This window comes from Piliocolobus tephrosceles, chromosome 1, assembly GCF_002776525.5.
Source record: "Piliocolobus tephrosceles isolate RC106 chromosome 1, ASM277652v3, whole genome shotgun sequence".
Taxonomy (NCBI): Eukaryota; Metazoa; Chordata; class Mammalia; order Primates; family Cercopithecidae; genus Piliocolobus; species Piliocolobus tephrosceles.
Window position 1 is genome coordinate 182,193,859 of NC_045434.1, and position 16,292 is coordinate 182,210,150.

Here is a 16,292-nt window from a genome sequence, read left to right on the forward strand (position 1 = left end):
AAGGCAGCAACAGGAAACACAGGTATAGATGTGAGTCTAAGATTAAATTCAATTTAAGAAATTCTCTGGCCGGGCGCGGTGGCTCATGCCTATAACCCCAGCACTTTGGGAGGCCGAGGCAGGCATTATCACCTGAGTTCGGGAGTTCGAGACCAGCCTGACCAACATGGAGAAACCCTGTCTCTGCAAAAAGTATAAAATTAGCCAGGTGTGGTGGTGCATGCCTGTAATCCCAGCGACTCGGGAGGCTGATGTTCAAAGAACCCAGGAGGTGGAGGTTGCAATGCACCGAGATCACGCCATTGTACTCCAGCCTAGGCAACAAGAGCAAAACTCCGTCTCAAAAAAAAAAAAAAAAGCCGGGCGCGGTGGCTCAAGCCTGTAATCCCTGCACTTTGGGAGGCCAAGATGGGCGGATCACGAGATCAGGAGATCAAGACCATCCTGGCTAACACGGTGAAACCCTGTCTCTACTAAAAAATACACAAAACTAGCCGGGCGAGGTGGCAGGTGCCTGTAGTCCCAGCTACTCGGGAGTCTGAGGCAGGAGAATGGCATCAACCCGGGAGGCGGAGCTTGCAGTGAGCTGAGATCCGGCCACTGCCACTCCAGCCTGGGCGACAGAGTGAGACTCCATCTCAAAAAAAAAAAAAAAATTCTCTGTATCATGAACACTTGGATTTTTCAAAACTTTAAAGATAAAATAAATGATTCTTTCCATTTCCTCCTGAAAGAATTTAGTAATTTATCATCACCATCACAGGTGTACTGAATCTCAGCTTTCCAGGGAGAAAAGAGAAATCAGAAAATCTTGCTACGGCAGCAGGTTCTCAGCAACTAGTTTAAAATTAGGAAGACCTGGTCATATGTGATAAAAGCTTGGTACATACAAGATAACTCTTTTTTATCTGAGAGGCTGAAATGTGAAAATGACATGAAAAAAGAAAAGCAAGATATGTCAGAGTGGCTTAAAACGCACTGCTAAGAGCAGAGACTTTAGAATCAGACTGTGACTGCCTTTGAACCCCAGCTTCACAACAAGTAACAGGTTCTCAACCTCTAAACTTCAGTTTCCTTATTGGTAAAATGATAACGGTAATGGTAATGCCAGATTTTCCTCCTCCTAAGGTTATAAAGATGAAATAGTAACGCTAGCACATTGTAACTGTTCAACAGAATACGATGTAAAATAACGGAGTAAATTCCACTGTTTAAATCAGTCAACAATTTGCCAGGCATTTAATTCTGTGTTGGGCATCATTCATTTTAAATGCTGGGAACACAAAGAAATCACTGTCATTGATTTACAGAACCCCTACTACAACTTAGGCACTTATTTGTAATAAACTTTTTTGCACATATCCTCATTTTATAGACAAAATATCCCCAACACTCAGAAGGTTAAGTTGCCCAGTGTCATTGACTAGTGAGCAGACGAGCAAGGACTTAAAAGCATTTAGGCCGGGCACGGTGGTTCACACCTGTAATCCCAGCACTTTGGGAGATCGAGCTAGGCACATCACTTGAGGCATGGAGTTTTAAGACCAGCATGGCCAACATGGCAAAACTCCATCTCTAATAAAAATACAAAAAATTAGCCAGGCGTGGTGATGCAGGCCCAAAGTCCCAGCTACTCAGGAGGCTGAGGCACTGAGAATCCCTTGAGCCTGGGAAGCAGAGGTTGCAGTGAACCAAGATCATACCACTGCACGCCAGCCTGGGCAATAGAGTGAGACTTCGTCTCCAAAAAAAAATAAAATAATAAAATAAATAAAATAAAAATTTGGCCTGAAGAGTAGAAGAGATATGGACTGGTAGGTGGAAAGGGAGTGAGTGAGTGTAGAAGCCCTTGCAAACTGAGACTCCAACATTTTTTTCCTTTAAAACTAGTCAAGTGTAATAGTGAGAAGGGGAAAAAGAGTAGAACAGAGTTCAGTCCATAACTGACTGTGAACAATCAATTGAGATAACTGTTTACCTTTCAGACGAGCCAAGACTAGCTTTTTTGAAAGAGAGGCATTACTTAGCCTGTATCAGCTAGGATCTGGTTCTGTTATGAATGGCAGACATCCCACAACAGTAGTGGCCTAAAGAATATAGAAGTTTCTCCCTTTCATTTGGAATGTAGTCCAAGTAAACAGGCCATGTTGCTTCAGTGGCTCCACAGGACTAGACCATGGGTCTCTTGACTTATTAGGATGATGTGATACAAGTTTATCATTTGTAAGTAAGAGCAGAGAGGACTTGGGGAAAGTCAGCTAAATTTTAAAATAATTCAGGTTCTCCACAAGTTATTAACTCCTTTTGGAAGACTGTGAGGTGGACAGCAAAGAATGGCCATTCTTTCTTCAACAGCCTAATCTGGTTGGGATGGTAACATTTGAAAAATCACTAACACTTTTCAAAGAAAAGTAACCAGAAATACCATTATATATTCTGAACAGAGAGGCCAAAAAGTTACTGAAAGGAGTAGTGAATAAATTTGAATTAGGATATGGAATGTGGAGCTGAATTTTGAAGAAACTGGTGGGTCTTAAACTAGGAAGGTGAGGGATCAAGAGTGACTTGGCACATTGATGCAAGCGCACATAGGATGTAGCCAAGTCATTTAACCTTTGTTTCTTTCTTTCTTTTTTTTTTTTTTTTTGAGACAGAGTCTCACTCTGTCGCCCAGGCTGGAGTGCAATGGTGTGATCTCGGCTCATTGCAACCTCTGCCTCCCAGGTTCAAGCGGACAGGTGTGGCAGCTTACACCTATAATCCCAGCACTTTGGAAGGCTGAGGTGGGAGAATTGCTTGAGGCCAGGAGTTGAGAACCAGTCTGGGCAACAAAGCAAGACCCTGTATCTACCACTGCTCCCCGCCAAAAAAGAAAAAAACTACATGCCTGTAGTCTCAGCTACTCTGGAGGCTGAGATGGGAGAACTGCTTGAGTCAAGGAGTTTGAGGCTGTAATGAGCTATGATCACACCACTGCACTACAGCCTGGGCGACAGAGCGAGACTCCGTCTCAAAAAAAAAAAAAAAAAAAACGAAAGAAAGAAAATAGACGCAAAGACTGAGTATAGCTTTCTAGGACCTGAGAACAGACCCTGACTGGCAGCCAGCCAGAAAACAGAGACCTTAGTCCTACAATCACAGGAACTGAAATCTGTCAATGATAAGAACAAGCTTTGAAGTGGATTTTCCACAGAGCTTCTGATAAGAACTTAGCCTAGCCAACTACATTTTAGCCAATGTGATAATCTTAGAAGAGAATCCTGCCACATTGTGCTGGATTTCTGATTTATAAAACTGAACTAATAAAAATGGACATTGTTTTAATATTCATTTTCATGATATGTTATTCAACAATAGAAAATTAGTACCTTTATTAAAGATTTAAACAAAACAAAATGTTCTAACGGCCAATTATAAAGTAATTGTTTAAATGGGCAAGTTCTATAGTTACCTTGAAATGTTCTTTTTTTTTTTTTTTTTTTTTTTTTTTTAAAAGACCAAGTCTCACTCTGTCGCCTAGGCTGGAGTGCAGTGGTGCAATCTTGGCTCACCGCAACCTCCACCTTCCCCGTTCAAGCGATTCTCCTGCCTCAGCCTCCAAAGTAGCTGGGATTACAGGCGCCCGCCATCATGCCCGGCTAATTTCTGTATTTTTAGTAGAGACAGGGTTTCACCAGGTTGGCCAGGCTGGTCTCGAACTCCTGAGCTCAAGTGATCCACCCGCCTCGGCCTCCCAAAGTGCTGGGATTACAGGCTTGAGTCACTGTGCCTGGCCTCTTAAAATGTTCTTAATGTGACAGGAGACACAACTTCATTCACAGTAATTAGAAATAATTACCACCTAACTTGTTTGGCCATCAATTTGTTTCTGATTATAGGAAGTCAATCTGGAGAAGCAGTCATATGTGGTCAATTCCATTAATCTTATTAAAACCCATTATTTCTTATCTTCCTTTATCTAAAGGGAATTTCCTGAGACATTATCTTCTCACGCATTTCTTTCCTCCAGCTACAATTAGCAGAGAAGGCATAAAGTACTCACTTCAGTTTGTATAACTCTAATGAGGCAAAATAAATGCTGCTGCGTTTTAGCTATGACACCAAACTGACGACAGCGCTCCAAAAAAGTATCTAAAGAAGGGTCAATTCTTCTTTGCAGTTTACTCCAAAAGAGAGTCAGTTCCCTATAAAAAAAGAAGATCACAGTAAAACATTTAAAGTAACTGATATTTGCTGCCCTGCCCCCGGCAACCCAATTTTTTGATCTGTAGAAAGCTGACAGTAGAGAAAACAAAAACTAGATTAAAAACTATCTATATTCACCACTGCTTTCTCCCAAACTGGTAAAAATATTAAGAATCCTCCATAATGATTCCCTGACTTCTCTTGTGTTTGGGGGGAAAAATAAAAACAAAACACTACTTCCTTTATGGTGACATTTTTAAAAAACTTATTTAGATCCCATGTTGTTCTAAAAGGTTTTATCCTTCACACTGATAATTATTATACTGATTGAATTAAGCCCTGTCCTAATGGGCAGAGATAATCAGACATCACTAAACTAACAACGAAATATATATACAACAAATGGATACTCTAATTGTACACTTCTATACAGTGATCTTAAGGGCCCTTTCCAGATCTAAAATACCAGGATGCTACTTAGAGCCTGTAGTTTGGAATGTTTAAATACTTCCAGTGAAATAAGTAAAATGGCACTTTTTGGAAATGGCTAAAATACAGGAATCTCACAAAGATTTATCATGGAAACAAAAGGAAAGCTTGAAAATAATAAATTAAACAAAAACATTTAATGAATAAAACACTCAAGCAAAAAAGCATTAGAAACTCAAAAATGCCAAGAATAGAAGTGCTAATGAGAATGTAAAATGTGAATGCAAGGAAAGCTAATAGTGAAAATAAAAAGAATGTTATCACTTCTTTTTTTTTTTTTTTTTTTTTTTTGAGACGGAGTCTTGCTCTTTCGCCCGGGGTTGGAGTGCAGTGGCCGGATCTCAGCTCACTGCAAGCTCTGCCTCCCGGGTTTACGCCATTCTCCTGCCTCAGCCTCCGGAGTAGCTGGGACTACAGGCGCCCGCCACCTCGCCCAGCTAGTTTTTTTTTTTTGTATTTTTAGTAGAGACGGGGTTTCACCGTATTAGCCAGGATGGTCTCGATCTCCTGACCTCGTGATCCGCCCGTCTCGGCCTCCCAAAGTGCTGGGATTACAGGCTTGAGCCACCGCGCCCAGCCGAATGTTATCACTTCTAATAGCAAAACTAAAAAGAGGCCAGGCATGGCAGGTGGCTCATGCCTGTAATCCTAATATTTTGGGAGGTGAAGGGGGACAGATCACTTGAGGTCAGGAGTTCGAAACCGGGCTGGCCAACATGGTGAAACCTCCTCTCTACTAAAAATATAAAACTTAGCTGAGCATGGTGGTGGATGCCTGTAATCCCAGCTACTTGGGAGGCTGAGAACAGGAGAATCGCTCAAACCCAGGAGGTGGAGGTTGCAGTGAGCCGAGATAGCGCCAATGCACTCCAGCCTAGGCGACAGAGCAAGACTCCGTCTCAAAAGAAAAAAAAAAAAAACAAACTAAAAAGAATGCTATCACTTAAAAAATGTGGCTCTTTTAAGTAAATCAATGGATACTGATTAAATAATTTTCATTTAAAAAGCTGTATTATTTTCATAAGCCAATTTAAAATATTGCTATTAACACAGACTGTCTCCCAGAAAGTTGGCTACAAATCCAAAGCTTAAGAAATGGAAACATGTGGCCGGGCGCGGTGGCTCAAGCCTGTAATCCCAGCACTTTGGGAGGCCGAGACGGGCGGATCACGAGGTCAGGAGATCGAGACCATCCTGGTCTACACGGTGAAACCCCGTCTCTACTAAAAATACAAAAACTAGCCGGGCGAGGTGGCGGGCGCCTGTAGTCCCAGCTACTCCGGAGGCTGAGGCAGGAGAATGGCGTAAACCCGGGAGGCGGAGCTTGCAGTGAGCTGAGATCCGGCCACTGCACTCCAGCCCGGGCGACAGAGAAACACTCCGTATAAAAAAAAAAAAAAAAAAAGAAATGGAAACATGTAATTTAAAGTAAATATATTTAATAGAATTTATTTTCTTATATTTCTAAAGAGGTAACTGGAGCTCTTGTAAGGTGAGTTTTTTTTTTTTTCCCCAGACAGAGCTTTGCTCTCATTGCCCAGGCTGGAGTGCAATGGCAGATCTTGGCTCACCGCAACTTCTGCCTCCCAGGTTTAAGCAATTCTCCTGCCTCAGCCTCCCAAGTAGCTGGGATTACAGACATGTGCCACCACGCCCGGATAATTTTGTGTTTTTAGTAGAGATGGGGTTTCTCCATGTTGGTCACGCTGGTCTCAAACTCCCAACCTCAGGTGATCCACCTGCCTCTGCCTCCCAAATTTCTGGGATTACAGGCATGAGCCACTGTGCCCAGCATAAGGTGAAATTGTTAAGTAGTTATAAAACTTGCTTCAAAGATTGAAATGAATATATGGTGTCTCAAAAGATAAATGATTGGTCGAGGTGGAGGCTGCAGTGAGCCGAGATTGCGCCACTGTGCTCCAGCCCGGATGACACAGCAAGACTCCGTCTCAAAAAAAAAAGAGAAATTAATGAAGCTTAATAGGATGGCAAATTTGAGCTATAACAAATACAATTAATTTAAAATGCCTTTAAATATTTGCCTTTCTGGGGCTGGGCGCAGTGGCTCACGCCTGTAATCCCAGCACTTTGGGAGGCCGAAGCAGGCAGATCACGAGGTCAAGAGATCGAGACCATCCTGGCTAATATGGTAAAACCCCGTCTCTACTAAAAATACAAAAAACTAGCCGGGCGAGGTGGTGGGCGCCTGTAGTCCCAGCTACTTGGGAGGCTGAGGCAGGAGAATGACATGAACCTGGGAGGCAGAGCTTGCAGTGAGCCGAGATCGTGCCACTGCACTCCAGCCTGGGCAACAGAGCGAGACTGTCTCAAAAAAAAAAAAAAATTGCCTTTATTTGGCTAGTGCCACTTTCCTAACCACAAGAAGTGAAAATTGAGATAGGCCAGCTGTGAAAATAGCCACCAGCCAGGCAAGCTGGGATAACTGTTCATTTTAAACAGTTTATTTAGTAATAAAGTAATAAATTACTTTACTCAGATTTAAGCATGTTAAGTAATAAAAACTTCTGTAATCTGTCATATGTATGTGAAATCTGTCCTATTTGAACAGAACAAAAATTATCAAAGCCAGTAAATCCTGATTATAAAGATACACACGAGTAAACAATGTCAACTATCTAAAATTTACTAAAGGGCTGGGCATAGTGGCTCATACCTATAACCTCAGCAGAGGATTACTTGAGGCTAGGAGTTCAAGATCAGCCTGAGCAACACAGTAAGACCCTAAAACCAACCAAACAAAAAAAGCCTCGCCAGTCTTGGTGGCACACCTATAGTCCCAGCTACTGAGGAGGCGGAGATGGGGGGTGGGGTCATTGAGCCCAGGATTTAAGGCTGAATTAAGCTGTGATCTCACTAGTACACTTCAGCCTAGGTGACAGAGTAGTATCTTCTCTCAAATAAAATAAAATTCACTAACTAAAGCCAGGCACAGAGGCTCAAGCCTATAATTCCAGATACTTGGGAGGCTGAGGTGGGAGAATCACTTGAGCCCAGGAGTTCAAGGCTGCAGTGAGCTTTGATTTTGCCACTATACTCCAGCCTGGCAACAAAGTTAGGTAAATCCATTAAAGTGGTAAAAAGGCAGGTTGAGAATTAAAGTCTCTCAAATAATTTTTTTTTTTTTTTTTTGAGACAGAGTCTCACGCTGTCGCCCAGGCTGGAGTGCAATGGCACGATCTTGGCTCACTACAACCTCCACCTCCCAGGTTCAAGTGATTGTCCTGCCTCAGCCTCCCTCGAGTAGATGGGATTACAGATGCTTGCCAGCATGCCTGGCTAATTTTTACATTTTTAGTAGAGATGGGGTTTCGCTATGTTGGCCAGACTGGTCTTGAACTCCCGACCTCAGGTGATCCGCCCACTTTGCCCTCCCAAAGTGCTGGGATTACATGCATGAGCCACTGAGCCTGGCCTTTTTTTTTGAGACGGAGTCTTGTTCTGTTGCCCAGGCTGGAATGCAGTGATACGATCTCGGCTCACTGCAACCTCCACCTCCCAGGTTCAAGCAATTCTCCTTCCTCAGCCTCCTGAGTAGCTGGGGACTACAGGCACATGCCACTATGCCTGGCTAATTTATGTAATTTTAGTAGAGACGGGGTTTCACCATGCTGTCCAGGCTGGTCTCGAACTCCTGACCTCAAGAGATCTATCCACTTCAGCCTCCCAGAGTACTGGGATTACAGGCTCAAATAATTTTTCCCCCCATATGGAGTCTTGCTCTGTCACCCAGGCTGGAGTGCAGTGGTGCAATCTCAGCTCACTGCAACCTCTGCCACCCAGGTTCAAGCGATTTTCCTGCCTCAGCCTCCCTAGTAGCTGGGATTACAGGTGCCTGCCAGCATGCCTGGCTAATTTTTTTATTTTTGGTAGAGAAGGGGTTTCAGCACCTTGGTCAGGCTGGTCTTAAACTCCAGAACTCGTGATCCACCCGCGCCGGCCTCCCAAAATGCTGGGATTACATGCGTAAACCACCATGCCCGGCTGCTCAAATAACTTTTAAAACAGTAAGTCAGAATGTCCAGGGCTTGGTATTCCAAATTAAGTATTTCAGGCTCCAAGTATGTTAACTCCAAATAAGCATGATCAAAAACGGGCATTTATGGTGTATTTTGTAAAAATATTTGCATAGTTATAAATCGATATAAAATGATTACCCACCCAAATATATAAACATGCCTGAAATCATGACAGCCAGTATATTACTCATGAGGATGCAAGATGTCACTTCAGTCATCCATTCAAATCTGTACACTGGAACACTGAAACCAACATCCAATAGTAACCGACAGTCTGATAGATCAAACATGCACTAGGATAAGTCCTTCTTCAATTACTACAATAATGTGACTTTTTAAAAAAAGCCAACCATTGAAAATCACGGAAAATGATTCCATTGTATGTATGCTTCCAATGCTGAGATGATCTACTGTGCCCACGATTTTGCCCATTACCTAGCTCATTTCAACAAATTATATATAAATTTATAAAAATTGGAAAGGAAATTTAGCTCTGTTAACAGCAAGAAACACATTTTGGTAGGAATTTAGCTACTAAGCAAGAACTTTAAATTACTCTGTGTTTTGGCCAGCGTGGTGGCTCAGCTGAGGTCAGGAGATTGAGACCAGCCTGGCCCACATGGTAAAACCCCGTCTCTACTAAAAATACAAAAAATTAGCCGGGTGTGGTGACTGGCACCTGTAATCCCAGCTACTCGGGAAGCTGAGGCGAAGAATCGCTTGAACCCGGGAGGCGGAGGCTGCAGTTAGCTGAGATTGCACCACTGCACTGAAGCCTGGGTGACAAGAGCGAGACTCTCTGTCTCAAAAATAAATACATACATATATGCATACAAACATTACTCTGTGTTTCTACATAGCAAGAAGCCCATGAAGTCAAGTTAACATGTTACACTGGGATTCAGAATTTAGGTATTTTAGGAATGAAGTAAATAAAACTGTGGAATCAAGGGATGGCCATCCCCTAAAAAAGGCTATTACAGAAAAAAAGTTTTTAAGCTAATACCATAGTAATTGACCCCCATGACCTCTTTTCTCTCCCACAAAATTCTGTTAAATAAAACACATACGCTAGTCTTCGCCAGTTACTGAGGACACAACTGTGAATTAAACAACATATTGGTTGGTATATCAGTCTAGTTGGGGCAGAACAGACATGTAACTACATCTGAAGAAACACAAATGTGTAACACAAAATTTAAGCTCAGACACATTACAGAAAGCAAAGGCCAGTCTATCAAATACTCAATGAAAGCTTACTGTGGAGGTTCAAAGTTCAACTTTATGACTTTAAAATGGCTGCAGTAATTACACCTCTCTATATATACATCATCTCCCTCAAAATGGTCACCTTTTCCAAATGCATGGCTATTCCAATTATATTACCACTGAGAGGCATCTACAGGGAGCTTACTCCTCTAGTACTTCTTTTTTTTTTTTGAGATGGAGTCTTGCTGTGTTGCCCAGGCTAGAGTGCAGTGGTACGATCTCGGCTTACAGGAAGCTCCGCCTCCCGGGTTCACGCCATTCTCCTGCCTCAGCCTCCCGAGTGCTGGGACTACAGGCACCCGCCACCATGCCCAGCTAATTTTTTGTATTTTTAGTAGAGACAGGGTTTCACCGTGTTAGCCAGGATGGTCTCGATCTCCTGACCTCATGATCCGCCCGCCCTGGCCTCCCAAAGTGCTGGGATTACAGGCGTGAGCCACAGAGCCTGGCCTCTTCTAGCACTTCTTTAATTTTCTCCAACAGTCAAAAATCTTTTGGGGTCAAGATTAACAAGTAAGTTAAACAATAACAGCTGCAAAGTTTAAAACATTTTTACTTTTTACTGTGGTTTGTAAATGTCTCTGAGTGAAATTTCTAAAAGAATAAAAAATGTTCTGAGTGACAGTTACATAGGTTTTTGTTTTTGTTTTGTTTTTTGAGACAGGGTCTCATTGTGTCACCGAGACTGGAATGCAGTGTTGTGATCTTGGCTCACCATAACCTCCACCTCCCAGGCTCAAGCAATTCTCCTGCCTCAGCCTCCTGAGTAGCTGGGATTATAGGTGTGCACCAGTACCATCCGGCTTTTTTTTTTTTTTTGAAACGGAGTCTTGCTCTGTCGCCCAGGCTGGAGTACAGTGGCATGATCTCGGCTCACTGCAACCTCTGCCTCCCGTGTTCTAGCAATTCTCTTGCCTCAGCCTCCAGGGTAGCTGGGATTACAGGCGTACGCCACCACGCCCGGCTAATTTTTGTATTTTAAGTAGAGATGGATTTTCACCATGTTGGCCAGGCTGGTCTCAAACTCCTGACCTCAAATGATCCACCCACCTTAGCCTCCCAAATTGCTGGGATTACAGGCATGAGCTACCGCACCCGGCCGATAGCTATATAGTTTACATTCCAAATATTATCTTCATGGTAACTACACTCAAGAATGATACTCCCAAGAAATAAATTCTAGCATATGTGTTTAAAAATAAGCATGACTACTTTTTATTACTTTGTATTTCAACTTTATTGCCACATTTAAAAAATACTGATATCTCTCTCATCCAAAATACCACTTAATTTAAAAGTGTTTTTTAAAACAAATACTCCTTATGTCCCACTACCTCAAGCATAACAAAATAATCTATCTCATTTGAACAGAATTCCTGTGACTAATTTTCCTTAGTAAAATTCAATGTTTCTTGTGGTTTTTTGGAGATGGACTTGCTCTTGTCTCCTGAGCTGGCATGACCTCAGCTCACTGCAACCTCCACCTCCCAGGTTCAAGCGATTCTGGTGCCTCAGCCTCCTGAGTAGCTGGGATTACAGGTGCCTGCCACCATGCATGGCTAATTTTTGTATTTTTAGTAGAGATGGGGTTTCACCATGTTGGTCAGGCTGGTCTTGAACTCCTGACCTCAGGTGACCCACCGACCTCAGCCTCCCAAAGTGCTGAGATTACAGGTGTGAGCCACGCCTGGCCAAAATTCAACGTTTTATGTTATTCTAATATTCTAACTCCAGCATCCCACTACCAAAAAAAAAAGCTTTCGAAAACAATGGAAGGGTTAAAAAAAAAAAAAAAAAGATGTGGCTAGGCGTGGTAGCTCATGCCTATAACCCTAGCACTTTGGTAGGCTGAGGCGGGTAGATATCATGAGGTTAGGAGTTCAAGACCAGCCTGACCAACATGGTGAAACCCAGTCTCTACCAAAAATACAAAAATTAGCTGGGCGTGGCGGCCTGCACCTGTAATCCCAGCTACTCGGGAGGCGGAGGGTGCAGTGAGCCGAGATCACATCACTGCACTCCAGCCTGGGTGACAGAGCAAGACTCGGTCTCAAAAAAAACAAAACAAAACAAAAAAAAAAGCTGTGATTTCTCCTTGAATTGCCTGAAAGAAGCTTACTTTTAACAAAGTGTGAAATGACTAAGATTTTCTTTCCTTTACTCATTATAGCTCCTGAGGAGGCCACAAAGGGAAATCTCTATTAATCCCTTCCTGCTATAGAAGAACAGCATTAATCCTAGAGCCACTAACAGCTCTGGAAGAGTGATTGGTGGGCGACTAAAGAAGGGAAGAAAAATTTTAAACACAATCTATAACACATTCCATATATGATTTATTATTTGTACTGAAAATCTAGCTATAATGGTAGATACTTTTTTCATTATAAAGAAATTATATTTAAGTCCCCATCTCACTATCTTCTTTCTCACAGGAGGTATAACTCTGGCATAGTGGATTTGGTGGCAAAAACTACAATTTGAATTTTGGCCTATGCCAAGAAAACACGTATACAGAAGAAAAGCACTAGATTAGAAGTTTAAAACCTGGGCTTGAATCTCAGCTCTACCACTTTAGCTTTGAGACCACGGACAATTACAAGTTTTCTCTGGTCCCTATTGATCCCCCAACTGCCTCACCTGTGCAATGATTATTATGAGGACTGGGTGAGATTACAGCACACAAAATTTCTACATAAAATAATAAACAAAAAGAAATATAGTAACATACAACATTATTAACCATAAAACTATTAAAATAGACAGACGATCCAGAGGGAGATCAATGAGGGCTGAAGTACACAAAAGGCTTTACTAGGTTTTCCTATAAACAAAATGCTCATTTCCAATTTTAAGCCATCCTTAGGTTCTGAAACACTCAGAGTTCCTCTAATCAAGATAATGCAAATCCAACCCATTCTTAGAATTAAATCTCAAATATTACTTCCTCCCTGACACCTTTAATACTCTGGTATACAGTGAGCACCTCTCTCTGATCTCCTATAGCATTATCCATACCACTAATCTGATACTTACTGACAGAGAGTCTTACATTTTAGAGGTTTCCTGTGTATCAGGTTTGTCCCTTTGGCCTAAATAGATTCAATACAGTTAGAATGAAAGAACCATGGATACACTTACTGTTTCCTTTTTAGCAACTAAGTATTCTGTAGGCAAACAAGATATAAATTGAATTAAAACCAAAATAATGCAATTCAACTATATAGTTCCAAAGCTGCAAAAGAGATTACTATTCAAATGAATTTCTTTTTTAGTGATAGTTTGACCTAGAAACCTAGATAATTCGATCCTTTTCATGTGTGGGTTCCCAAATAAGAATGGGAAGGACTACCCAGAAGATACTAAAAAAATGAAAAGAAAAACAATCTAACATAGGTTTGTTTCATATTGACAAAATTTTTTTTTTTTTTTTTTTTTTTTTTGAGGCGGAGTCTCGCTCTGTCGCCCGGACTGGAGTGCAGTGGCCGGATCTCAGCTCACTGCAAGCTCCGCCTCCCGGGTTTATGCCATTCTCCTGCCTCAGCCTCCGGAGTAGCTGGGACTACAGGCGCCCGCCACCTCGCCCGGCTAGTTTTTGTATTTTTAGTAGAGACGGGGTTTCACCGTGTTAGCCAGGATGGTCTCGATCTCCTGACCTCGTGATCCGCCCGTCTCGGCCTCCCAAAGTGCTGGGATTACAGGCTTGAGCCACCGCGCCCGGCCATATTGACAAAATTTTATCTTCAAGATAGAAGACATATATTGGAGTTAACAGACAACCCTTTATGGGATAATCAAGAGGAATATTTTATCCTTTCTTGACTAGATTAAACCAATGATATTTTTAATTAAATGATTTTGTGTGGAAGCAAGAAGCTATTCACAGTTCATGCTAGGTTTTAAATTAGAAACAAATTAACATTTTACATAAACCCTAAATGCTATATACTATGTGCTAACAAATAAAGAGTGTAAAACTAAATATACTTACCAAGAACAATATACACTTGCAGTTTGGAGCTGCTGGGTAAGGTAAGTCGTACAAAGAACAAATGCTGTGTTATCCTGCCCCTCAGATTCCAGATTACAAATGATGTCTAGTACTTCCTTGCAGTCGACCTTTGCAATCTATCAAAAATGAGATGACTAAGTCAAAAAGAAAATGGTGACTTTTCAGTAAACTTTGTTATATAATGTGAAACTTCTTGATGAAGCAAAAATTAGAGACATAATTTTCTCCTGCTAATGAATGAGTCTTCTGGCATGAATATTTCACATAAGAAAATATTTAAAAAGGGAACAGACACTATAAGGAAGTTCTACTACAGTCTCAATATAGATAGAAACATTTTCGCATTTAAAAAAAATTACTAACATTGCTACCATATAGATGATTCAAATTATATATAATAATCTCAGGTTATTTTTACCTGAAGTATTATTATCTTTTTTTTCTTTCCTGTTCTTGTCTTCCCCTAGTACCTATGACCACAGCTGGGTCACTCTGGTTACAGATAGTAAAACATATGGCTTATCCTCACTGTCAGTGGGTCTAAAGGAGGCCAGTTCAGGAACTGTTTTAAACACAAATGCTACATTAACATCATTTTTTTCATAGAAGGAAAATTTCTAGTGTATTAATGGGTTTTTCAGACCATCAAAACCCTTTTTAGAAATACATCTTTTCATTTACACGACTTAAATCTTAAAAAAAAACAAACAAAAACCCTCTAGACAAATCAGTCAAATTTTTCTGGGGCTCCTTTCCTACACTGAAAAAGAGCATAAAACAAGTGAACTAGACTTTAAAAGACCCTTTCTCATTCTTTTTTGCATCAGAGCAAATGAGGTAAACAGCTCAACTCCTCCAGAGTGCTATGTAGTTACAAGGGGGTGGTTCTAAGGCTCTAATTTTAGTCATATCTTCAGGTAGGTGCAGAAAGGCTTTTTTTAAAGCTCAGCTCAAATGTTATTTTCTTACAGAATCGTTTCCTAACTTCTGAGGTCATGTTATTTGGATCGCTGTCAAACACTCAAATTTCTCCTTTGTAGCACTTATTTCTAGAACTTTTTTTATTTTTTCAAATACATTTTACTGTGTTATCTCGTTTTTTGTCATACGTCAACATGACAAATCTGTAAGACTGGCAAGGCAGGCAATATCATTTCCATTTCACAAATAAAAAATGAGTCAAAAGTTCATTTTTAAATTGAAAATGTTTAAATTGGGCTATTTATTCTGCCTTGGGCCAACATTTAACCTACTCATACTGGCCTTTATCTTTTATTATTTTGTGTGTGTGTGTGTGTGTTTTAAGACAGTGTCTTACTCTGTTGCTTAGGCTGTAGTACAGTTAGGGTAATCATGGCTCACTGAAGTCTCTACTCTCTTGGGCTCAAAAGATCCTCCTGCCTCAGTTTCTCAAGGAGCTGTGACCACAGGTCTGTACCACCCCACCCAGCTTTTTTTTTTTTTTTTAATTTTTGTAGAGATGAGGTCTCACTATGCTGCCCAGGCTGGTCTCAAACTCCTGGCCTCAAGTGATCCCTCCTGCCTCAGCCTCTCAAAGTGTTGGGATTATAGGTGTGAGCCAACACCCTGGCCCTATTATTTTACTTTTTTATGTACTTTCACTTTGGCTCTCCAGCTAGACTATAAACTCGAGGACAAGAGCACAGCTTTATAAATAATATCCCAAATCCCCTGTAAACAAAATCCTGCAAGAAGAAAAATAGCCATATCAAAATGTATGTGCCTAGCAAAGCAGTGTCATTTGCTAAATACCTGCACTGTGCGAAGTACTAGAGATGCAAGCCAATCTAATTTTTGCCCTAATGGATATCACAGTCTAGTCAGGGTTATTAGTAAGGAAGCAGTTACTAAGAATTAAATAGCTACAATGAGAGAGTATACAGTATTTTAAAAATACCTCTGGTAGGAAGAATCTAACCCAAATTTGGGAACCAAAAAAGACTTTCCGGGTAAAGTGGCACCTAAGATGAGTGGGAATGAATAGGAATAAGCCATGGAAAGGGAGAGTGAATTGCGAAAGATACTCCAGGACAAGAAGAAAAACACATGCAGTGGCCTAAATAAGAGTGAGCATGGCATTGAAGAAAACAGAAATAAAGTATTTCAGTATTGTTGTGGGTAACTCAGCAATACTGTGGGAGCATCAAGTCTTGAGAGTTGCTAGGAGTAGAAGCACTTCTGTTTTTTTTTTCTTTTTTGAGATGGAGTCTCGCTCTATCACCCAGGTTTGACTGCAGTGGCATGATCTCAGCTCACTGCAACCTCTGCCTCCCAGGTTCAAG

At 41.3% G+C, this 16,292-nt stretch overlaps 1 protein-coding gene across 2 annotated transcripts in view; it reads right to left on the bottom strand.

Moving 5' to 3' along the window:
- RLF (RLF zinc finger) overlaps positions 1-16,292 on the bottom strand; it is an 83,155-nt gene that overhangs the window by 5,497 nt on the left and 61,366 nt on the right. For both annotated transcript variants that reach the window (XM_023221247.2, XM_023221248.3), the window contains 2 exons: positions 13,969-14,105; positions 4,043-4,184 (listed from right to left, as the gene is read on the bottom strand). In XM_023221247.2, coding sequence (XP_023077015.1) covers positions 4,043-4,184; positions 13,969-14,105 — 279 coding nt within the window. The remainder of the gene's footprint in view (positions 1-4,042; positions 4,185-13,968; positions 14,106-16,292) is intronic.